The 24371-nt window shown below is 42.6% G+C and overlaps 1 protein-coding gene across 1 annotated transcript in view; it reads left to right on the top strand.

The window, feature by feature from the left end:
* The window catches only part of TMEM192 (transmembrane protein 192), a 450896-nt gene extending 427479 nt beyond the window's left edge, over positions 1-23417 (top strand). Inside the window, exons 2-3 of the mRNA XM_044062213.1 lie at positions 22446-22557; positions 22684-23417. Coding sequence (XP_043918148.1) covers positions 22446-22557; positions 22684-22807 — 236 coding nt within the window. The 3' untranslated portion in view covers positions 22808-23417. The remainder of the gene's footprint in view (positions 1-22445; positions 22558-22683) is intronic.
* Positions 23418-24371: the final 954 nt, after the last annotated feature.

Here is a 24371-nt window from a genome sequence, read left to right on the forward strand (position 1 = left end):
ACAGTTGCAATGACATCAGTTTGTAAATTTGGCTATTCAGATATCATAAATACTAAAGCTGCTGTGTACTACCAACGTGTAGAAATATGGTTTTATACCAAGGCCATGTCTAAAGTTCTTTTTTTTTAAATTGATATGAGTGCCAGTAAAATAGAGAACAGACCGACACTGAGAGATGGATAGAGAAACAGATAGTGAAAAGGCAGCAATGTTGTTCAAGGCATGCTGCAATATTTTAACATGCTAAAAAAATCACTGAAGTTTGTCAATTCACTCACACACACCCCAAGAGATTATTTACCATGTCCCCTAATGGGAGTTGGTAAAATATTTCTTTTAATTTTATTGGTGAATCTGATGAGACAATAACATAAGTCAGCAGGATAAATATTTGTTAGGGTGCAAGACTTCCAGATATTTCAGAAGGCAAATCAAAATGAAATAAATGTCTAACATGTTAATAATACCAAAATTGCATGATTCTACTTAGGATGTTTTTAACATGTTCTGACAGCATACTTCCAGATCCCCACAGCAGTGAGGAAGTTTGCTCATTCAGAATGCTTAAGAAGCTCCTGGTTGTAGTAATCATTTTATAGTAATATTAAAAAATAAATACATCCCTGGCAGGAGATTACATCGTATGCTTTTAAGATGACAGACCTGGCAAACTCTTGTGAGCTGAACAACTGTGTCTTACTTGGGTTCTCATAGGCAAACAGATGCTCTCCAAATGTGTACCTTAATGGTCTAGGCTGAAATTCATGAAAAAATATAATTTTGTATGGCATTGCCCTCTGATACATTGACTGGAACCACCACAGGTCAGTCCTTCTGGAGATTTCCTGTTTCGCATATGTATTAGTTTAGAGAGGCCCAGTAATCTGTAGCACATGCCAAACCGGCACTCGTTCAGGCTAAGGATCTACTGCTAGTGCTCAAGTATACACAGTGAGTCATAAGGCTGTCGCACAATCCGCTAACACACATGCACGATTGTGTATGGCATGTATGCAGCATAAATACAGTGTATGCACAAGGATCTCTGGAATAAAGTGAGTTTTGTTTCTTATTTTTCCCCAGTGTGGCATAAAAGTACCTTTAGAAGAAGCAGTGCTGGCCAAACAACAAAGTTCTGCTACTTGCTGAATGTTTGAAAATACATGTCCTCCATCCAATTCAGCATTCACTGGGGTATCTCAATAGGCATTGTCCTAAGCCCACCGTGATTCTTCATTTTTTATAAATCAGCTCCCTGGAGGCTGCTTGATACTGCATTTTACAGCAGTAATGTGCTTGTCGCCGGGAACAGTTGTTTTGCAAATAAAGCCATATAGTTTAGGCAGTATGGTAGGAATCTATCTGTATATGGCTGCAGGGCAGTAAGCTGATTATCAGTAGTAAACAAAGTAATGTAGCGCTTTTGGGTATTTCAGTTTGTGACACTAAACAGTAGACTTTGTGTGTCTGGTGGTTCATTTAGATTTCCTCTGTTTTAATACACATAAGTTATTATTAACCTGCAAAATCACTGTCCATTTCCCCTTTGCCACAATAAATTCTGCAGGGTGATGTCCTTTGGTTTATGGATCCATTTTTTTTCCTGATTGCAAGGCTTTACTGGGATAAGGTTATCTCACAACTATATTACTGCAAAGCTGTCATTCTATTCTCAGATATGCAGATGCATAACCAGTCTACAGTTTTGTACTCTGACCCTCCTAGAGGATCCATCATTATCTGCTCTAAGAAAAAATAGTTTGTCTCTCTGTCCCAAGAAGGAGAGAAAAAAATAGTTGTGTGAGTAAACTTACCATAACAGTAGATGTTCAAATGATCGTTGCTGCAGTAGCCTTGGCTATATATGGGTAGTATCCTGCCAAAGATATAACAGACAGACATCTTCTAGATCTGCATGGCACATTCTATGTGCCCAAAACATTAATCAGCTCAAGCTGAGCTGACTAAAAACACTGGTCTGGGACCAAGCCATTCAGAGCTTTCATGCCAAAAGATAAAGAAATGGAGGCTGAGCCCTAAGATGACAGTGCTAAGAACAACAAAAAAAAGTGCCCACATCTTGGCATAAACAACACACCAAAAAACAAGGGGGGTGGAGGGAGGGAGTGGCCACTGCAGTAGTGATCATTCAAACATGTGCTGCTATCCTAAGTTTACTTATACTGTGTTAATCATATTGATCACTGTTGCAGTAGCCTTAGCTGTATCAGCAGATTGCTATAGCTTACTACATTTTTGGGAGGTAAAAACGGAAGAGGTCCATGACCCCCTGGAGAATGGTCTTAGCATAGCCTGATCTAGACCTAGAGAAGGAATCAAGCTTTTAATGTCTTGTAAATGTATGTATACAGGACCAAGTTGCTGCTTTTAGAATACTTCTAGAATCCAAACCATGCCTTGGCTTCATAGATGAAGCCAAGACCCTGTTAGAGTGGGCCTTGACCTTCCTGGAATAGTTTTGTTGTGGTAAGTATAACAAAAAGTAATAGCTTTAGACAAACATTTGGAAATAGTCTGTTTTGACACATATTGCCTCCTTTTTACCTTCACAAGAAACAAAAAATTAATCTGAATATCTGAAAGATTCATTTACGCCAAGATAGTACCTGAGTTGTCTGTGGACATCCAAGGTATTGAGTATCCTTCCTCCCTCATTTTAAGGCTCTGGAAAGAAAACTGAGAGATTGATAGTCTGGTTTAAAGTAAAGTGGGATACCAGTTTAGGCATAAAGTAAAGATTAGTTCTTAAAGAAACTCAGTCTCAGTTGAAAATGAGATCAGGTTGACTCACCATAAGAGCTGGAAATTCAGATACTCTTCTCACAGAGGTCAGAGCATTCAGTAAAACAGTTTTTCATGTTAAGAACCTCATGTTAGCCAGATTAGCTGATTCAAATGGAGCAAGTGTGAGCTTCTGTAACACAAAATTAAGATTCTAAGGAAGGGCCACCAGTTTTCTGGAGGCCTCTTATGCAAAACCCCTTTCAAAAATATTTTAACATGAAAATGCATTGAAAGAGGAGAATCCATGGGCTGTCGTGTTGAAATGGCTGATTAAGTGAACCTCGATAGAGGATTAAGAAAGGCCAAAGGATAGTAATTCACACTCATTTTGTAAAACCAGAATGGGTGCTGGTACCAATTAGAAAATCCTTTCCATTTGCCTTCATTAGTATCTGCTGCACATTCTCACTAAACAGGTACCTAAGGGGAATTAAGACTTTATCATCCAGGCTGTCAGTTGAAGTTGATTGATGTTGGGGTGTATCAAACACCTCTGATTTTGTGTGAGTAGATCCGTTCTGTGGGGAAGCTTCTAGTAATTACCCCTGGCCATTTCCAAAAGAAGACAGAACCACTGTTGCCTGACCCAGAAGGGACTCAACTACAGTGTTCCTTGGGGGATTCTTTCTGAATCTTCAAAAGTACCCCTGATATCAGTGGAAAGGGTGGAAAATGTACAGAAACATTCCTGTCCAAGGAAAAGAAAAGGCATCTATTTTCCAGGCCTTCTTGCATGGAGTCCTAGAGAAGAATCTTGCCAGTTGATTGTTCACAGGGAGGTATTTAGGTCTACTTGAGGTACTTCCCACAGATGGATGAAATCTTGGAAGACCCCATGATCTAGTTTTCATTCTTGAGAGTCTGCCCATGTCCAGCTCAGCTTGTGTGCCATGCATTTTTGCTCTTAGAGTGTAGGATGCCTGTAGAATGAGATTATGCTGAGAAGCTATATCCCAAGCTAACATGGCTAGTTTACAAAGGTGGTATGATCTGGTTTCCCATTGCTTGTTGATGTACCTCATGACTGTGGTATTGTCTGTAACAACTTGAAGAGGTCCTGCAGACCCAAGATGAAGAGTTGAGTGCCTTGACCAGGGAAAGTTCTCTTTTATATTTATATGCTTGCATATGTCCTCTGTGTCCCACAATCCATGCACTTTTATCCCTCCTGGAATTACTGCCATAGCAAAGTCTGAGTTGCCTGGGGTGACTTACTGCTTTGGAGCATGGAGGGAAAAGGGGAGACTTGGATTTAGAGGCATTTTATGTTGCCACCAAGTGATCTCTCTTCTGATAAACTCCAGTACTGAGATTTAAAAAAAACAAAAGGATGTTGGTGATGGGACCAAAACTTAAGATACCATTGTATCTTTCTCATTTGGCATCTGGCCAGGGATATTATGAGAATCATAGATGCCATGAGACCCAAAATCCTGAGCTATTCCCTTGCAGTGACTAAAGTCTGAGAGGAAAATTTTAGAAAGAGATCTAGATATAGATCTATTTTTTTTTTCCTGTGGATAAAAAGCTCTTTGAACTGATGTGTGTAGCTGACACCCAAGGAACACAATACTGTGTGAAGGAGTCAAAAGAGACTTTTGAATGTTGTATTGGAATTCCAGAAATATTCCCGACACTTTGAAAAAGACTGTAAAGTTAAGTAAGTCATCTAAATATTGAAAAGTGCGGATACCCTGTAGCCTGCAATGAGCTATGACTGGAGCTAGACACTCCGTGAACACTGTTGGTGAAGTGAATAGTGCAAAGGGTAAGGTCGAGACCTAATTATGTGATCTAGACACACTACACACAACCTTAAGAAATGGTTACAATCTGGAGGAATAGGGATCTAATGTTAAGCATCTTTTAAATCTAGTGTTACCAGGAAACGTGAATGAGGAAGAAGAGGTGACAGGTTGTGAAGTGACAGCATTTTGAACTCTGGCACTATTGCAAACAAGTTTAGGAAAGAAAGTTCCAGAACTGGTCCTCAAGAATTTTCTTTCTTCAGCACTAAAAGCATCCTTGAATAAAAACCTTTCCCATCTGTGAGTGATGGACCCGTTCTATCACTCCCTGGGGCAACATGTGTTGAAAGAAATAATCTGGTCTGGTGAATTTGGAATTACCCCCTGTAAAGGTGGGATTTCCTCCCACTGCCTTCTTCAACCTTGATGAATACTCTTCAGAACCCATTTGTGTGAAACTATCTGGTACCAAAGAGAAAAATAGATTCATACATTCTGTAAGGGAAAATGGACTGGACAGTCCTTGGTTTTAAGGGATACCTGAATTATTTTTGGAACCCCCTTGCTATTTCTTCATAAAACATTTGTTAATCCACATGTTGAGCCTCTTTATTTTGTTTTTTTTTCCCTCACCAAAATTGGATGAGGAGTTAGAGAAAAAAAATACTGGAAAAGGAGGGCTGAAAAATCGTATAGACTCCTTGTATCAATTTACCCCTGTCATCAGTCTTTTTGATAACTTCTGCAGCAAAGGAAGAAAAATTAAATCTCTTGCTGAAGGAAAACTTAAAATCTCATTTCTCTCATTATCTGGGAGGTTCTGAAAACACAGTCAGGCAAACCTCCTCAAAACATTACAAGTGACCGTATCCCTGGAAGAAGTGTCAAGAGTCATACAGACACTGTAAACAGTGAGTCATGATTTGTATAGTGAAAGAAACTAAAATTTAAGGCAGAATTTCCTGTCAAGAAAAAAATCTAGACAAAACATTTCTCATACCTTTACAGTTAGAATAAACTTTAGCATATGAATGAGCCTGACAATTCAAAATTCTGAAAATCAAAGTTGCAGAAATATACATTTTTTTCCCATGCTTATCAGTAATCTTCCCATCTTTGTCAGAAAGAGTAGAATTGCAATTAACCGAATGCTTGGCAGTAGAAGGATTAACTCAAGCTGCAGCTGCTGGGTCAAGTTGGGAAGAACTTAACAAAAATTTAAAAGACTGAAGAGCGTTATACAATCTGTCTGCCTTTTAGAGGCTGCAGGCTATCAGGAAAATTGCAGGCAGTGGCATACACATCCTGCAGAGCTGATAGAACTGGTATTATGGGTGAAGGTTCTGGAAATCTTTCTGTAACAGCTCAGTTTTTTTTTCTGTGGGACTGAAACCTCAGTGTTCTCCCACTGGCAGTAGTTTCGGAGAATGAGAAACCCCCACAGGGATAATCCGAAACTGGCTGTCCTCTGAGTCTGAATCAGAAAACTGAAGAGAAAACCCTGTATCTGTCCCTTCACCTTCCCATCCAGACTCAGAATCTTGAATTTCTTCAGGAAAAGTGGGCATCAATCTTTCTCTTACCTGAAACCACCTTATTTATTTTATTTTATTTATTATTTGTTGACATTTGTTGACTTGGAAAGTCCACTGGGCAAGAAACCCATTTTCAATGGAGGCCCGGGGAGAAAAGATCCACAATATGCATACAGTACAACAAAAATAAAAGGTCAAATATAGAAAAATTATACATTAATATAGAACTACACACACTGAAATACAGAACTAGCACAAAAATATATATAAATATATACATAGCTTTGGACAGGGATATAGGTACAGTATGAATTGTTAAAATATGTTGATATTATCACGCAGTAGAGATGCCAAGTAGATATAGTTCAAATCAGAGAAACAGATTTATCTGTGTAGATTCAGACTGTATAAATGCAGGAGAGTATTAGTACAAGAAGGAAGAGAGTTAAATATGAAGGTTTAGAGTAGGATCTGAAAAGTGAGATATGTAGAATTAAGGAGGCTTGGTCTGTACTTTACAAGTGCAGGTAGGATTTTTTTAGATAGTGAATATTTAGAGCAGCTTTAAAGGGTGTTGGGGAGTCTAGCTGAGTAATGCAGGAAAGGAGGGCATTCCATAGTTTGGCAATGCGATAGGAATATAGGCAGTGTCCAACTCTTTTTTTTTTTGGGTTTGGTTACTTTTAATAGTTGCTTATTTGTGGACTAGAGGGTTCTATTAGGGATGTATGTGTGCAAGATAGACTGAAGTGCAGGGCAGTTGTTGGGTTTAAATATTAGTTTGTGGGCAAGATTTAATTGTGTGTAGTAGAAATAAAAATTCAAGCCAAGGCAATGCTTAAATCCAGTCCTTATAAAAAGGATTAGTAGCCTGAGTTAAACCCTGAGCCAAACTCAGTAAACTACTCCTGTCTAAGGAAATTTGAAGAAGAGTAATCCATGTTTAGTTTTCTCATTTTATGACATTAAAAACAGGGCCAATAGTGTTATTAATAAAAGCAGCTCCCCCAGGAATATGCATAACATTCTGACTAAACATGGAATTCTTCACAGTTACCTCTCCCAAAAAAAAAAAAAAAGCAAAAAGTGCTTTCCCTTGCCCACTGTCAGGACCCCAACAGCCACAGAGGGCATGCCTGCCCCCCCAGTTCATAGCAGTTGAAGGTGCTACACCAGAGGGATCCAGGTAAAAGATGAATGGTTTGAGGAAAAAGCTATGGCCACAACAGTGTCCCCCACCTGCAGCCAATGCAAATGGCTGGCCTGTTGTGCTGGCAAAGGCTGTTTGCTAAAGTGTTTCTTTTTGTGGCTGGAAGTAGGACCAGCTGTGGGACCAGTAGTTTATTCCATGTTCAAGCTGAAAATGGTTCCTTCCTGAGGAAAACAAGCAGCAAAACCAGTAAAAATGTATAAAGTGTTTATAAATCACTTTTTCACACTAAAACATAGTGAAAAGCACGTTAAAACACTTTGCCAGCCCCCTAAAAGTAAATAAACACAATTTTTTCACAGGAAAAACGCTTTTTAGTTAAACAACTTTTGAACTGACAGCAAAAATGCGTTCTCATTTAAAAGTACATTTAAGTCTCTCTAAATGCAAACGCCTAGCTTAAAATAACTTTCCCAAACAGGAAAGTACAATGTTTGTTTGTTTGTTTGTCTTTTTGGCTTTTCCTGGTTGGGGGTCGCCACAGCAGAACTCCTGTCCGCTAATGATTGGCAGTAGATTTTTATGGTGCCAAGTTGCCAGCCCAACCTTCAGCGAAGGCACGCCCATTCACGCATGTCTTTCGGAGGCCACTCGACCGCGGGGAGGACATGCAGACTCCACTTAGAAGGCACTCCAGCCGTGAATCGAACAGGAGAACCTCTTGCTTGCAACAATGCTACTGCTGTACCACTGCAGCTTCAAACAGGAAAGTACAATAATGCAAACAATTTTTGTTTTAATGTGGAAGGTTTTCCCTCAAAGGGTACTTATCTGCAAAGGAACAGCACAAGCCAACCTAAATCCTTAAAAGCCTGCACTGATGCACTATCTTTAATGGCGGGAAATCTCTGAAGGGCTTAGAGTTGATGCCCAAATCTGTCTTTTCAGTCAGCTCAGCTGACTACCAGCTTGGTTGTGTGCATGGTGCCCTGAAGCTCTGGACGCTGTCCAGTTATTGTGTCCTTGGCAGGGATAAATGCTACTGCAGCAGTGATCAATATGATGAACATGTGCTTTAGGCAGTCTTTCAGAAACTTAACTGAAAAGGTATGCCCACCTCCTGAATCTTAGGTTCATAGGTAGGTACTAGGCTGTCTGTCCAAGGGCATTTATAAGCCTAGCCAGAGTGTGTCGGCTTTCGCCGCCCCATTGATTAATTAACTGAGCCTCTGTCAAGCAGAGCCAATGAAGTGATCCTTGAGTGTATTTTCTGTTACCCATCCACTCGTCAAGGCTTCTCTTGAAGAGTGTTAGTGAAGGGCTCTGCCTAATGTAGTTAGGAGTTTTGTTGCAATGCATGGGGAGTCCCTGTGACAGGAATCTATCCCTCCAGCATGTTCTATTTATTGTTGTGGTGAGGTTTAGCTTACTAGAGCGCATGATTCGCAGTGACTGGGATTTCTTTAGGTGGAGCATGTCCATCAATTCTGAGTTGGACATGGCTTTGTAAGTCAGGCAGAGATCACCTCTGAGTAAGCGATATGCCACTGAGTACAACCGGAGTTTTTTCAGTCGGGCTGCATAGGATGTATGTTTGAGGCCAGTAATCCTCTTGGTGAGGTGCTTTTGTGGTCTTTCCAGCTGTTGGAAGTGTCTCGTGAGGTACATCCCAAATGGGGCATTGTACTCTATGATGGGTCTGATAAGTGACAAGTACAGGGGCACTATAACCTCTTTATTTCTAGATGCGAACCCCTTAGTAATTAGATGGGCCACATAGAAGGATTTCCTAACTACTTTGGCAATATGATTGTCAAAGGAGAGATTACGATCTACCTGGGTCCCAAGATCTCTTATTACCTCTTCTGTATTAAGTGGGCTGCCACCTATGTGGTAATTCGTGGGTGTTTTGTTTTTCCCAAACATTCTGACTGTGCATTTTTTGGCATTTAGCTTAAGGCCATGACTTTGACACCAGGTGTCAAGTCTCAGTAAGGCCTTTTTGAAGGATGTCTGTGTCAGCCAGAGAGTCAATTATGGCTCCCAGTTTGCAGTCATCAGCGAACTTGGTTAGCCATAGTCCTCCTGTGTTTGCCTGTACTTCTGAGAAATATATGCCGAACAGTAGGGGTCCCAGAACCAAGCCTTGCGGGACACCACTTGTGACTGGTTTACAGTTGGACCTGGAGCCCGCTATTCTTACCGTGTGAGTTCTGTCTGTAAGCCAGTTGGCAACCCATCTTGTGATGTAGGGGTTTATGTTCAGGCTGGTGAGTTTTTCTATAATACCCGAGCGAGGAATGGTGTTGAACGCCTTGGCGAGATCAAGGTAGGCTGTGTGAAGCACCTTTCCTTCGTCTATAGCCTTGGTGACTGTCTCGAAAAAGTCAACCAGGTTTAGTAGGCATGTTCTGCCCTTAACAAAGCCAAACTGGGTCAGGTCAAGTGTTTGGAGGTTCCCAATGTCTCTGTTAATGAGTTCCATGATGATGTGCTCCATAGTCTTGCAGACCAGGCTAGTCAGGCTTATGGGGCGGTAGTTACCAGGGTCAGTTGTAGCCCCTCCTTTGTGGAGTGGAATAACCGTTGTTGTGCACCATTCTATGGGCATGTAGCCTGTGGAGAGGCTGAGGTTGAACAGCGTGTTTAGGTGGGGGGTTAGTTCATTCTGTAGTTCGTGCAAGATGCAGCCTGGGACACCATCTGGCCCCATTGATGCTGTGTTTTTGAATGTTGAAAGGGCTGATGTTAAGTTGTCTATCTCGCCTTCATTCTTGCTGGATGGGTTCGGAGCCGACCTCGCCCGACTCGCCACTCTAAAAGCTCGAGAGTTGGTTCCACCGGCTCGAGGCTCCCCTTATATCCCACAATGCTAGGCGAGAGTTACCTCAGATCTCGTTTGCCGCTACAGCTTCGAGGTTGGTTTTTCTACCGGTTCTTGGTGAGTGACTTTTCTTGTGAAATTAGTCTTTCAAAACCCCTTTAATTTTAATATATTTACTTAATTCCCTTAGTTTAGAGTAAATTTTATCCCCTTCCAAAAAAATTTTCCGTTTTTTTCCCTCAAGAACCTTAGGTTCTTCCCTTGGGCCTACAGGCCTTTCCTTCCCTAGTGGAGTGTGTGTGTATTATTTTATTTTAAAATCCTAGTTACTGGTTTTATTATATTTTAACTTGACAGGGTGTAACTAGTGTGTTTGTGTGTGTGTTTTGTGTACACCTGTTAAAAAATGTCTAAAGAAGCAAAGGTCTCCGGATTCAAGAAGTGTGATGCGTGCTGTCAGAAAATGTCTCTGACAGACGCTCACACTTCTTGTGTCTACTGTCTGGGGCCTTTGCACCTGCAGGACTCCTGTGCTGTGTGCCATGGCTTCAGCCCCAGGGTCCTGCAGGAAAGAAAGAATAAATTGATTCTCAGAGGCTTACTCAAGCCAGAGGATTCCCTGTCTGTTTCAACAGGGAAGCCCTCTAAGGCATCTAGGTCTTCGGCTCCGGCAACTGAGCCGAGACCTAAGGTTTCTCAACCTCTGCCTTCATCGGCTCCGGCTGGGGCCGATAAGTCTCAGTCCACAGTTTCTGTGGCCCCCTCGCCGGAGCCGAGGTAGTAAACTCCGTGTCGGCTCCGACCAGACCTTGGAGCCGACAACTAGAAGAGGTCCAGGTCACCATCTCTTGGCTCCGTTCATTCGGCTCCAGGATCTCCCCTGCTGTCTGAACGGAGCCATAGATCTCACTCCTCTAGGTCATCGAGGCTGTCGGATCATGACCTTCAGAGGGTAGTGAGTCGACTACTTAAGTCCGAGGCACTGGCCCAGATGCTTCAGAGCCCGACTCATCAGTCGATGCCTGCCCCGGACCATCAACATATTCCACCTTCGAGGCTATTGAGCTTGGAGCCGGGTCGAGTCGGAACCGAGACTGTGATAGCGTCGGAGCCGATACAATTGTCTTCGGCTCCGTCGTCGGCTCCGTTTTCTTCCTTGGAAGAATCTCGGCGCCGGACTTCCCTCGTCGGCTCCGAAGGTGAGTGGCATTGGACCTTGTCCGACCCCCTCTCCCTCTCGGTGCTTGGCGCTGGTGAGTTCGGCTCTGACATCGGCCTCGAGCCATCACTGTCGGTGCCGAGGGGTTCTTAGCTTCTCGGCGCAGGGACCTCTGGCTCTGCCTGACAGGGGTGCATTCGAGGTCATGCGGAGTGTGTTAGAGCCTGGCTCTACTCCACAGTCGGCTCCGTCCGCCCCTCCCTCTACGGTGCCTCAGGCTAAGTCGACTCACTCCCTCATCCCGGACCGCAGAGAGCCAACTCCTCAGGAACCCCCTGTGGGGATTTCATCCTCTTCCGAGGCCTCTCCTGATTTGGCAGAAGAGCCCCCTCGGAAGAGGAAGTGTAAGAGGAAACACATTGACTCACCTGAGTCCATCACATCAGACACAGATTTGGATGATTCTAAGGGTTCCCCCCGTTCCCCTTCTGAAGATGTCTCATTTGCAGACATTCTGGAGATCCTTAAACAGGGGAAATTGGCCAGCCCACAACCCTTGGGAGGACGAATCAATGTATCTTGAGGCATTTGGCTCTCGTCCTTCCACCTCCTGGGTGTCCCCCTTGACCCCTCATGCAGGTGGTTGCTAAGAAGGCATGGACGGCTCCTGATTCGGTGGACCCCACTCCCAGGAGACCCTCCAAGTTCATAACAGCTCCAGCAGACAAACAGTTTTTAACAAAAGGAGTTTCTGTGGATGCTATGGTGGTAGCTGCTGCCACTAAGAAGGAGCTAGCTGATCCTTCAGTACCTGTCCATCCACCTAACAAGGAATCTAGGTCCATGGACAGGTACGGAAGCGGATGTTCTCGTCAGCGACATTTACCATGCGTTCGCTGAACTACCTGTGCCATTTTACTCGTCTTCAAAGGGACTTGATCAAGGAAGCGGTGAAATGTTAAGGACCCTACTGCTGCGGGTTTCAAGATAAGATGAACACGCGGCTGGCTACCCTTAACTCCATAACCAACTCCTCCATCGCCTTCTTTCTTACGGCTGATGGGCGAGCAGAGCCGCAGGGACAGGTGTGGCCTTACGTAGGCATGCCTGGATGCGGCTATGCAATTTGCGGACCCCTTCAAGGCGTCTTTCACGAACTCCCGTTTGATGGATCATCTCTTTGGTCCTCAAGTGAAAGAAACCTTGACTAGGTGCGAGACTGATGGCAAGACCCTTTCTGCCGTCGGAGTCCGTTTTCTACTCCTTCCAGGCCTTACTCCAAAGGCCAGAAAGGTGGAAAGATGTGGTTCCGTAAACAATCTCAAGGGACTTAGCCTGACGACAGAGTCGTTTCCGCCAGAGGCAGAGGCGGAATAACAATGATAGACGCCGCCCTAGGGGCAGGGGTCCGCAGAACCAGGGCAATCGGGAAGCCTTCCTGACAAGCCCTTTCAGCATCCCTGAGGTGTTGCCCGACTGCCCATCTTGAGGAGGCAGTCGGGGAAGATTGTCACTGTACCCAGAAGCCTGGCTATCCCTGACTCAAGACAAATGGGTACAGTCCATCATTTCGAAGGCTATTCTATCCCCTTTCTTCGCTTTCCAAATCAGTCAAAAATCCCTTCCAGATGTTCCACCGCTCAAAGGGATCTAGCAGCTTTGGAGATTTCAAAACTGCTTGCAAAAAGAGCAATTCAGCCAGTTCCAGCAGACCAGCAAGGATCCGGAATCTACTCAAGGTTCTTTTTAGTTCCAAAGAAAACAGGGGACTGGAGACCAATTTTGGATCTCAGTATCTTGAACAGATCAGTCAAGAAAACAAGATTTCGGATGGTCACGCTGCAATCCATCCTTCCCCTTTTGGGCAAAGGAAACTGGATGTGCTCTATAGACCTTCGGGATGCGTACTATCACATAAAAATGAACAGGCGCTCAGAAGATTCCTCCGCTTCAGGCTGGGAACCAGTCATTTTCAGTTCAGGGCCCTGCCCTTTGGTCTCACCACTGCCCCCCGGGTGTTTACCAAATGCATGGCAGTGGTAGCTTCTCACCTGAGACGACAGGGATTCCAGGTGTTTCCATATTTGGACGACTGGCTCCTCACAGCTTCCACCAAGCATCTCCTTCTGATGGCCAGAGATTACACTTTTCGCGTTTGTCAAAAGCTGGGTATTTCAGTAAATTGCGAAAAGTCTGTTTTGTCGCCTTGTCGTACTATTACCTACATAGGCGCAAATCTAGATACAATAAACATGTCTGCGAGACTAACACATCAGAGAATAACAGACATTCACAAATTGGTATCACTCCTTTTCAACAACAACAGAATCAAAGCCAGGTTAGTTCTGAAGGTGTTGGGAATTATGGCAGCGGCCATACCTCTGCTTCCATTAGCCAGATACCACATGCGACTCCTTCAATGGATGCTCTTTACTCAATGGTCTTACCAGCAACTTCCAATGTCTCACACCATTATGATCACGCAAGCGTGCAAAAATCATCTCATGTGGTGGATGTCTTCCCCCCAGCTCTTGTCGGGAAGACCCTTTGTTCCACCTCCTCCGGTTGCTACTCTGACAACGGATGCCTCCCTGATCGGGTGGGGGGGGCATTATCAGGGCAGGATGGTCCAAGGCACATGGCAACCAAACGAGTGCCACTTGCACATAAATGTTCTGGAGATGAGAGCAGTGCTTTTAGCGTTGCAAGCCCTTCAAGACTCTCTTCCCTTGGGAACGATTGCAATCCAGACAGACAATATGTCTGTAGTGTGGTACATCAACAAACAAGGCGGAACCGGATCTTACCCCTGTGTCAGAAGCACTCAGACTGTGGCAATGGGCGATTTCTTCTCAGCGTTTTCTGATAGCAGCACATCCCGGAAGTCCAATCAAATTGCGGACAAGTTGAGCAGAGCCATACTCATGCCTCACGAGTGGTCTCTGAAAGACTCTGTAGTGAGAGAAATTTTTCTCAAGTGGGGTCAACCTTGCTGCGATCTTTTTGCTACTCCCCAAAACAGCAAGTGCAGAGAATTTTTCACTCTATTCCCTTTACCAGGCCAACCCAGCAGAGACGCTCTAGTCCAAGTTTGGCCCCGGGGACTTCTGTATGCATTTCCTCCTTTCCCACTGATCTCTCAAGTAATACAGAAAGCTATCGCTCAGAAGGCCTCTTTGATCCTCATTGCTCCTTACTGGCCTCGACAGGTGTGGTTCCCCTTTCTACATCGTTTTCTCTTGGAGCGACCGTGGAATCTGGACCTAGTTCCAGATCTTTTGATCCATCAGTCAGGTCAGTTTCATCGCCCTCCCTCTCTGAACCTCACTGCTTGGTTCCTCCAGTTCCAACCTTAGCCAGGCTTCCTCAATTATCTCACTCTGTTAGAGATATTTTGATAGCTTCCCATAAATCTTCCACTCGAAAGATTTATTTAAGTAAGTGGAAACGCTTCACATATTGGGCTCAAGGAAAGGACATAGATCCTTTCACTGCTTCCATCCAACTAGTCCTCGATTTTCTAGCTGAACTCTTCCATGCAGGTTCATCTCCCTCTACACTTAAAGTTCAATTGGCAGCTATTTCTAACTTTCATGTGGGTATTTCTGAATCTGCCCTAATGTCCCACAAGCTCTGCAAAGCTTTTTTGAAAGGAGTTTTTCTTCTCAGACCTCCTATAAGAAATCCTCCTTCTCCTTGGGACCTAAATTTAGTTCTTGCTTCTTTGATTCTTCCCCCTTTCGAACCTGCAGTCTCCTCTTCTTTAAAATTATTATCATGGAAAACTCTTTTTCTGGTAGCTATTACATCAGCTAGAAGAGTTTCAGAGCTTCAAGCACTCAGCTGTCGTCCTCCTTATCTTTTGTTTCATAAGGACAGAGTATCCTTACGAACTAACCCGTCCTTTTTACCTAAAGTGGTCTCGACGTCAAATCTGAATCAAAGCATTGATCTACCGGTCTTTTTTCCAGAATACTCCAATAGGTCTGAACAAAAATTACACTGCCTGGATGTTCACCGTCAATTGAGGTACTACTTGGATAGGACTAAACAGTTCAGAAAATCTGATCAGCTGTTTGTCTCCTATGCAGAGCAGAAAGGGACTTTCAGTTTCAAAGGTATCATTATCCAGATGGCTAACATCTTTGATTTCCCTTGTATATGAAATTAGACATCAAAAGTTGCCTGATAAACCTAAGGCTCATTCCACCAGAGCTTTGGCTACTTCTTTAGCCTTCCAAGACAGACTGCCCATCGACACCATTTGTGCAGCGGCTACTTGGGCTACTCCTCACACTTTCATTTCTCATTATAAGTTGGATTTAGCTTCTAGGCATAGAGCTAACTTTGGTTCCACTGTTCTCAGGAGTCTGTTCCGTTAGGCCACCCGGGACAAGGTGCTAGGGACGCAGTCCCATCCAGCAAGAATGAAGGCGAGATAGACAACTTAACATATAGAAGTTATGTTCTTACCATAACGTTCCATGTTAGTTGTCTTCTTCTCGCTTCTTCTTCCCACCCTCCTTCCCCCTGGCCTGGACAGACCTAGAGGAGTTGTGATTGTGACCTCTCTTTCTACCACCTCTTTCTTAGACATATGCTATTATGCATATTTCCTGGTTCAGGATGTAGGTCACCCTTCTTTCTTCCTGTTGTTAGAGGTGGATTCTGTTGTTACAGTTATTCTGTTACTATTATAAGCTGGGGTTAGCTTACAAACGAGATCTGAGGTAACTCTCGCCTAGCATTGTGGGATATAAGGGGAGCCTCGAGCCGGTGGAACCAACTCTTGAGCTTTTAGAGTGGCCGAGTCGGAGCCGAGGTCGGCTCCGAACCCATCCAGCAAGAAGAAGGCGAGAAGAAGACAACTAACATGGAACTTTATGGTAAGAACATAACTTCTATTTTTCACCTGTGCTTCTGTGATTTCTGGGATGCTACACTTTTCCGATATTGTTGTGGGCCCTTTTGAAGGTGAGAGGGAGGTGAAGTGTGCACTGAATCTATCTGCCAAGATGTTGGCAATATCAGTAGGTTCAGTATATTTTGTGCTATTTTGCACTAGCTCAGAGCATATCTGTGAGCTGCCACTTGGATTCTTGACATAGCTAAAGAAGGCTTTGTGGTTATCTTTCGAATCCTTGGCTATTTTTCTTTCGAAGTTAGCCTTGGATGATTTTATGAGGGACCTTAATTCTTACTGATACTGATCAGGGATGTCTTTCCTTCTTGGGATTTGTTTTTTTCTGAACTAGTTTCCTCCTTCTGTTGTATAACCTGTTTATGGCAGGCTGGTTTCCTTCTCTTAGGGGCGTGAGTCTTGGTTTTGCTAGGGATGGCATGATCCGTGCATCCTTGTAGGTGCTCATAGAGTGCAATTGTAAAGGATTCTGCATCTTGGGCAGTGTTATCCTTTAGCGTGGGGGCTGTGAAACTTATCACCTCTGCCTTAAGTAAGGTGAAGTTTGCTTTAGAAAAGTTTTTCACTGTGGTTTCCTTGGTTGGGGGTGGTGGTGGGGTGTGGACATCCAGGGTGTTTAGTTTATGGTCTAATCTAACTAGTGACGGGTTGACCTCCGGTACGGAATATCTGTCGCCATTGTTGGTGATGACCAGGTCCAATATGTCGTGGCCTCTGGTAGGGGAGTTTACCAGCTGATCCAAAGTATTTGAGTTGATAAATTCCAGGAAGTGCTGAGCCTGGGAGTTTCTACTCAAGTAGTTTTCCCAGTTCATGGTAGGGTATTTGATATTGCCCAATATCAGGGTGTTCGGTAGGACCTTCATGTTTTCCAGTGTCTCCAGAAAGGCGGAGTGGTGGTCCTGAGTCATGGAGGGTGATCTGTAGCAGGCCACAATTTGCATTGCAGATTTGCCCAGTGTTAGTTGCACATGGATGATCTCAGAGGTATTATGCTGTGCCACTAACCTGGAGGTGTGGGTATCCTTGATGAATATGGATACACCCCCTCCTTTTGTGTTTCGGCCCATGTTCTGTGGCCAAATGTGTGGTATGAGTTGTAGCCCAGTAGTGCTGGAGTGCTGTCTGGAGCGTTGAACCAGGTTTCAGTTACTGCACAGATGTCGGCGTTCTCCATACTTAGGAGTGGTTTGAGCGCATGCATTTTGAGATTTAAACTCCAGGCGTTGAGTAGCATAACCCTCATTTTTTTACCTGTGCTGTTTACGGTGATGGGTTTGAATTTTGAGCCTTGCCTAAAAAAGGCACTATGGGGGCAGCAAGAGCCTTGGCCAGTATTCGAAAGCCAAGGGGTGACATTTGCAAGCCGTCTCTTGTGAAGCAACGCGGCTTGTCTTGCATGTCATCCCAGGCTGACAGACACTGGATCCCCTTTGAATGACACCAGAAGCTTAGCCAATTGTTGAAATTGATAATTTTTTCTTTATGCTGAGGTATCATTCTTGGTGAGGGCAGGATGCTACTCAGGGTCAGGGTCATACCCACCTGTGCTACATGATCAAAGAGCTCTTCCATGTCTCTCTTCATGTAGTCAAGGGAGATACGTCTCAGGTCATTCACACCATCATGAACAATGACAGTCATATTTGTACTTGTTCTGGAGTGACCTGAGTGCTTGTGTTATGTGGCGGATTCTGGCTCCCGATAGGCAGCTAACAGTAACCTTCTCCTTGTCCAGCCTAGTGAGTGGGGCGTCAGTGTGCCTGACTGTTGAGTCACCTATTACTAGTGTGTTAGGTATGTTATTTCACCTTAAGGGCTGTGATTGTGCGGCACATTGATTTTGTGTTTTATGTGTTGTCTGGTTTGTGATGGAAGGTGCAGGTTTTGTGGGTATCTGCTTTGGAGCTCTCTAATGCTTTTGCAGGTTTTTATTTAGAGCCTCCGAGTATGATTTTGTGTATTTATGTGTATTTTTTGCCAGTGCTGGTTTAGTAGGTTTATGTGAGGCTGGAGGTGTGGTGCAAGTGTTAACCTTCTCCTCATGACTATCTGTTCCAGTCTTGGGTGGAGAGACCTTAGCCTCCAGTTTGGCTGTATAATTGCATTTCTCACATATGTTAGTGTTTTGTGGTAGGAGGAGAGGGCTGTCTGTGTACATGAGGCAGTTGTAACATTGCCTCAGGATACCCAGATTCACCAGCTGGACTGGAGAGTACACCTGAAGTTGCCCTTTATTTTGTGGTACATTTAAACTCTCTTCAAAGAAGCTAGCAGATAACAGTGTTTATATAATACTTAGATAATTGGCAGACCATCTTGTGGTAGCCGAGTGGTACCACTGCCTACAAATATGAAGGTGTGCTGCAACCACTCCCACCTAATGTGACACTGGAGTGACACCACTGCTAACCAGGGATGAAGCAATAAGAAGAAAGGGCACACAGGTCTTTTTCATTAGCTGGTTTACAAAGTACAGCCTGGCTCCAAGAGCCTGAATTCTCTCATATGTAAAGCCATGGAAAAAATAGTCATGGATATAATAAATGACATAGGTAATATTCAGACATTGCATTCAACTCAGTTTGGATCCGTTAAGGGAAGTTCATGCCCACTCAACCAGGTAGACTGCTTCAAGAACATCATCAGAGCAATGAGTGAGGACAAAGGAATGCATATTGCTTACCTTGTCCTGGCCAAGGCATTTGATTAAAAAAAACTCTGGCATTGTAGATAAGCTCACAGAATTAGGTGTAAAGCCCTTTATTACCTGCTTGGTAACCAGCTGACTCACAGTCAGGATCCAAGAAGTCAGGGTAGTGTAGTCTGTCCTCACTAAAGTTCAAGTCAGTAGTGGGGTCCCACAGGGCTCAGTGCTGGAGCCGCTGCTCTTTGGCATCTAATGTTCAGAAGTCAAGGGTAATGTCAAAGGTCTCTGGTTTAGGTGCAGTTGTAAAATCCCTCCAGTAACACAAATAGCCTTCAAAAAGGATGAACAGGCTACTAACTGGTTCCAGAGTCACTGTCTAAAAGTTGGTGCCAAAATGTGTGTATGTCTCTTTCATAAAGATAACCACTCCTGGAAATTACTACATTGATAATACACCCCTAAGAGTAGATCCAGTGAACAGGGATATGGGAATGAGTGGCTTAGTCTTTGACCACCATGTGTCTAATGTAATAAGGAAGTCATTCTATGCTACACAGTTTTAAACACACAGGTTATGGCATCCAGGTCCAAAGATATCATTGTTCATTGTACTCAGTCCTGATTAGACCAGTCATTAAATACAGTGTGCCCCCTTCAGTATGTACCTGACCAGGCATATGCAACAACTGGAGCACACACAAAGTTCCTCACAAAAAGAATATGTAGTGTAGTCAACAAGTCCTCTGTGGATGCCTATAAGCCTTATCTTTAAACTTGGATTCCTACAGTCTGCTAAGAGGCAATCTGTGTCTGTCTTACAAAACATCTTCTGATACAGCCTTAATGGTCATGTCACACATTCACAAAGCAAATATCAGTCAATCTAGTGACCTCATCTTCGCCTGCAGCATAAATAAGACGTGTTGGAGAGACAGGCATGTGTCTCAGAGACTGCCTCTTCTCTTTAACAAGCTTCCAGTTCATATGATGCAAAGTTTTTCCCTACACTGTGAAGAGCAGCCTTGATCAGTGGATGAGAAATTGTAAATTTATCCTTGGCCTGGTGCCTGTGTCCTTATAGAAAGGAGTTTGTAAATGCCCAACTATCCACACCCAAGTTATATAGGGAATGTGTAGAATTAGAGAGGTTAGTTTCTGCAAAGATAAAATATTCCGGCACTGTTCACTTAAAGTAACTTCAGCAATAGCAGAGTTTAACTCTCTCCACTGAGTGTGACCTTGGAGATGATATATATACAGATTCGTAGGGGTGTACTAGGCTAATGGCCCTGGAGCCTTTACAAGTCTAGCCCAAAAAAATTTGCCCAGGCACTGTGCCACCTGATGTTAGTTCACAGTGCCCCTATCCAGTAGGGCAATTGGAATGATCCCTGGAGTGAACCTTCTGTTACCCTTCCACTCAAGATTCCTCTTGAAGAGGTCCAGCGAGGTGCTCTGCTTGACATGAATGGGAAGCTTATTCCAGGGTATATGTTCAGGAGTTTGGGTGTCCCCACTCCATGGTGCACATGGGGGGCTTGCTCCATGAAAAAAAAAAAAAAAGACGTTGTCTTATGTTCATTGAACATAGTTTTAGGGAGAAGTTTTAAATTTTTTTACCATCTCTGAAAACTACTGAAGTAGAAATGATTCCATTATAGAGAATCCTACACAAAACCTATTAAATCTAAACTAGTCAATTACATTTGGGTAGAATAACTAGGCTTGAAAAAGCCCTTTACAGTCATTAATCTAGTAATCACTGTGATCCTATGATAGGGGGAATATGCTGTTCTCTCTCTCAGCCTCCATGCCCAGTTTGGACTGCACACAAAATACTTAGAGTTGGGGCTTTTGTCTGTCCCTGTCTTCAGCAATGCTTTTTATGTACATTAACTGCATTTTGCCCACAACATTATTTTTACACACACACCAACTTCCAGGAAAGGCTAGCAGAATTCTCTATAGCTTTTAACCTGGTGCAGTAGTATTGACCATTCTGAGAAAAAAAAAGTTTGAGACTTCCAGTCACAGGTTGCTCTAAAATCAAGCCAAATAAGAAATATACCAATTGATATCTGTTTCACTGGTGGTAGGTCTATGCAGTCTCTTGGAAGGTGTGCTGTATAGATTACTACCCAAGAGTGTAAATAATGATTGCCTTCTTGTCAGATAAACAACCGTGCATAAATATACTTATAGTAAATAATCAGCCAAAAGAGATTAAAAGTAAATGCATAACCTTTGCTTAAATAATAAAGTAGTGTAGAATAGAATAAATTATATATATATATATATATATATATATATATATATATATATATTTATATATATAGGTTGGCATAGACGGGGAAGACACCCCTAAGGCCCTATACTAGCTTACTATAGAAATACTAACCCTAGATAAAAAAATGAGTAGTCAGAGATGGTTCTAGACAAACACAAGTATCAGCAACTTTGTTTTCTTTCATAGTTATATAAAATGTATTTCTCCCAATCTCAGCTTGGAAGACAGGTTGTAAAACCAATTGTTTTATTTGTCATCAAAATCACCAGTATTTGTGAAATGGTTGTTTGCTTTCCTTGAATCCTGAATTTTCTTGATGTCTTAGATATAAATCATTGTAGAAATTGGATCACGGTAGTCTTTCATTGTTGTTGCAGTAAGACGAGGTTTCAGCACATCTGGAGATAACACACATTTCACAGACATTTCATGTACTTTGACATTCAGAAAAGCAAAGGTTTGCATTCCCATCATGAGAACAGCAGACTGCAGGTAACATAAAAATTTTACAGTCTCTCTCATTTAGCATGACATTACTTCTGGCTTCACACTTCATCAGTACTCTTCCTAAGGCGACAAACATGTTGTATGAGTTTGATAGCTAGGCTTGTTCATTTGTAGCTGAAAGTTATTTCAAAGAGCTAAATCTAACTGGATTTACCTTATTTTAGAAAGTCCTTAAATTCATTAGCAGTTGCATGGAAAGCAATGCTTCAGTGGCCAAAATGAGTACATTTACCAGTTGGTTTCTTTAGTACTGCATTATATGACAAAAACTCAACTCCTGCATTTTCACATAAAGCTTCATACAAAAATTAGCTATTTCGAAGATAAATTGAGCTGAAAACATAATATTCACTTTGCTGACCTCAGTAGGGCACACACTTAGGATGCTGAAGTGGTTGGTGACTAATATCAAGAGCTACAGACAGTGGGATGTCTAGCCTAGGAGACTAAGGCTGAGACAGAATCCTTTCTGAAGGGATGTGAGATTTGAACAGGCACCAAGTAATTATTATCTGTGGCAGGAAAAAGGAAATGAAAAACTAAGGGGCACTTCAGGCTTTAAAGGCACTAAACAGCATCTAGACAATATAGTAGGGATCAAACATAACTGTAAAATAAGGTTAACTGCGTGGGGGTGAATTTTCATTTAAGTCTGCTATGAGAATTTTTAGTGAGTAATTATTCACTTACCTGGATGCTAAACTCCCCACAAAAATTCTACCCTTCCAGGTGGCCACATGCTATGTCTTTACATTCATTGATGATGCATAGTTGTCTTAAATAAGTAGATTGTATTTTAATGTCATAAATGTCTTGGATATACTTTAAAGTAACTGTTCCTTTTTGTTTAATTTAACAGTAAGAATATCCAGGTTCAATAGGAGTCAGCCGGGCCCTGATATCAATCAGGAGGACAGAATGCAGGAAGGTTGGATAAGTCAGAACATCATTAATTTGGAAACAGGATTCAGGTAATGCATATTTTACTGTTTTTTATAATAATTAATGGACGAATGTATAGAAGGATAAAGAAGGTGGTGTATTTATTGTTCATACACGATAGCATTGATCAGTATTTTTGTCTTTCTGTTTTAAAGGGAAGGTTCCAGGTTGGAAGAAATTGTGGAAAAGCAAGCAGATCTCATAGAATACTTGAAGCTGCACAATGCTCAGCTAAGTAAGCGATTGCTCTCACTGACTTCCCAACAAATAAGAGACTAACGGGAATTCTGCACTGCTAAATAAATGCTGACAATGCTTTTCAAAGAAAAAAAGTACATTTTAAGTCCTCAAAATAAAGTGAAAGTTTTTGGATTGACCTCAAGTTTATTGCTACAATCAGTTTACCATTTTGAAATTGTCGGGAAGCCATGGAAAAGATGCTGCTGAATCTTACAGTGTAGGTCCTAGTCACAGAAAACTGCATGTTATATAAACCATAGAAGTGAGCATCATAAAATTGTTAGTGTTTTACTCATAAACAAGCTGAAGTTAAAATCTGTCTGTTAGGTCATGTAGTTGTGGTGTCTGCTTCTCTTATTCATTGCAACTGAATACCTTTTAACATTTATATAAAGGTAGTTTTCATTTTTATGCTTCGCGATGGGTTGCATTGTTTACTGAGGAACACATGGTGTGATGTGTGTTCCTTTCCGGCACTGATATTTTGTACAATTATGACACTTTGTAACAATACAGAGAAAAAAGTTTATTGGCTTAATCAGGACTGAATTTTTGGTATTTCATTCCTCATTCGGTTAGCATTGCCGCCTCACAGCAAGAGGTTCTCCAGTTCGATCCTCGGCTGGCGTGCCTTCTGTGTGGAGTCTGCCTGTCTTCCTGTGGTTGCGTGGGTTTCCTCCGGGTTCTCCAGTTTCCTCCCACATTCCAAAGACATGTTGTAGGTGGATTGGACACACAAAATTGGCCCTAGGCATGAGTGCGTGCATGTGTGCCTTCTGTGGAAGGTTGGGCACCGGGCTGGCAACTCGACACTGTAAAAACTCCACTACCAATCATGAGCGGACAGGTGACCTGCTGTGGCGACCCCTAACTGGGAGAAGCCGAAAGAAGAAGATTCCTTATTCTGCCATTCCATTACACAAATGTAATTAGTAAGAACTGTAGTTGTATTCTTTGTTGTCACAGTAAACTGTGACTTGGGCTGGATCACTCATGGTAATCTGTAGTGTCATATAGGCATAGGGGTTGAAAGCTGCAATGCGGTATCTTGCTGTTATATGTCATTGCAAAATGTTCGTCTGCAATGAGGTGCAACAATGTGAAGGCATAGATTTTGCTAACTAGGAAGGGCCTATGTTGTACAGTATATTTATACATCCTGTTTGTTGAAAGTATTTCTTTTGCTGTAGGTCCTCCAGAAAGTGACTGAATGAATGTAGACATATTTAATACAAATAATGTAGCAAATCAATTTTTGGGTTATGTTGAATTAATTACTATAAATATATGATGTCTGTTCTTGCTGACTTTACAGTTTGTGCTGTCATCCTAACTCTTTCAGGTCTCCACCTATGAATTCCTTGTTGACTTTTTTATTTTTGTAAATGATCTTCATGGAGTTTGTGTTCAGATGATTTTGTGTAACTGTTTAATGTTTTTAACTACACAATAATGTTTCTGTTTATTCATGACAATTAAGCAAATAAAGGTGGCATAATTAATTCTGAAAACTTACACTCTGTAACATCGCACTCGTGAAATAAGTGTGTCTTACAAATGTCTTCCATAGTTAACTCAATTTGCTGTAGACAAATTTAGAATC

This window comes from Protopterus annectens, chromosome 2.part1 (assembly GCF_019279795.1).
Source record: "Protopterus annectens isolate FY-2018-M chromosome 2.part1, PAN1.0, whole genome shotgun sequence".
Taxonomy (NCBI): Eukaryota; Metazoa; Chordata; order Ceratodontiformes; family Protopteridae; genus Protopterus; species Protopterus annectens.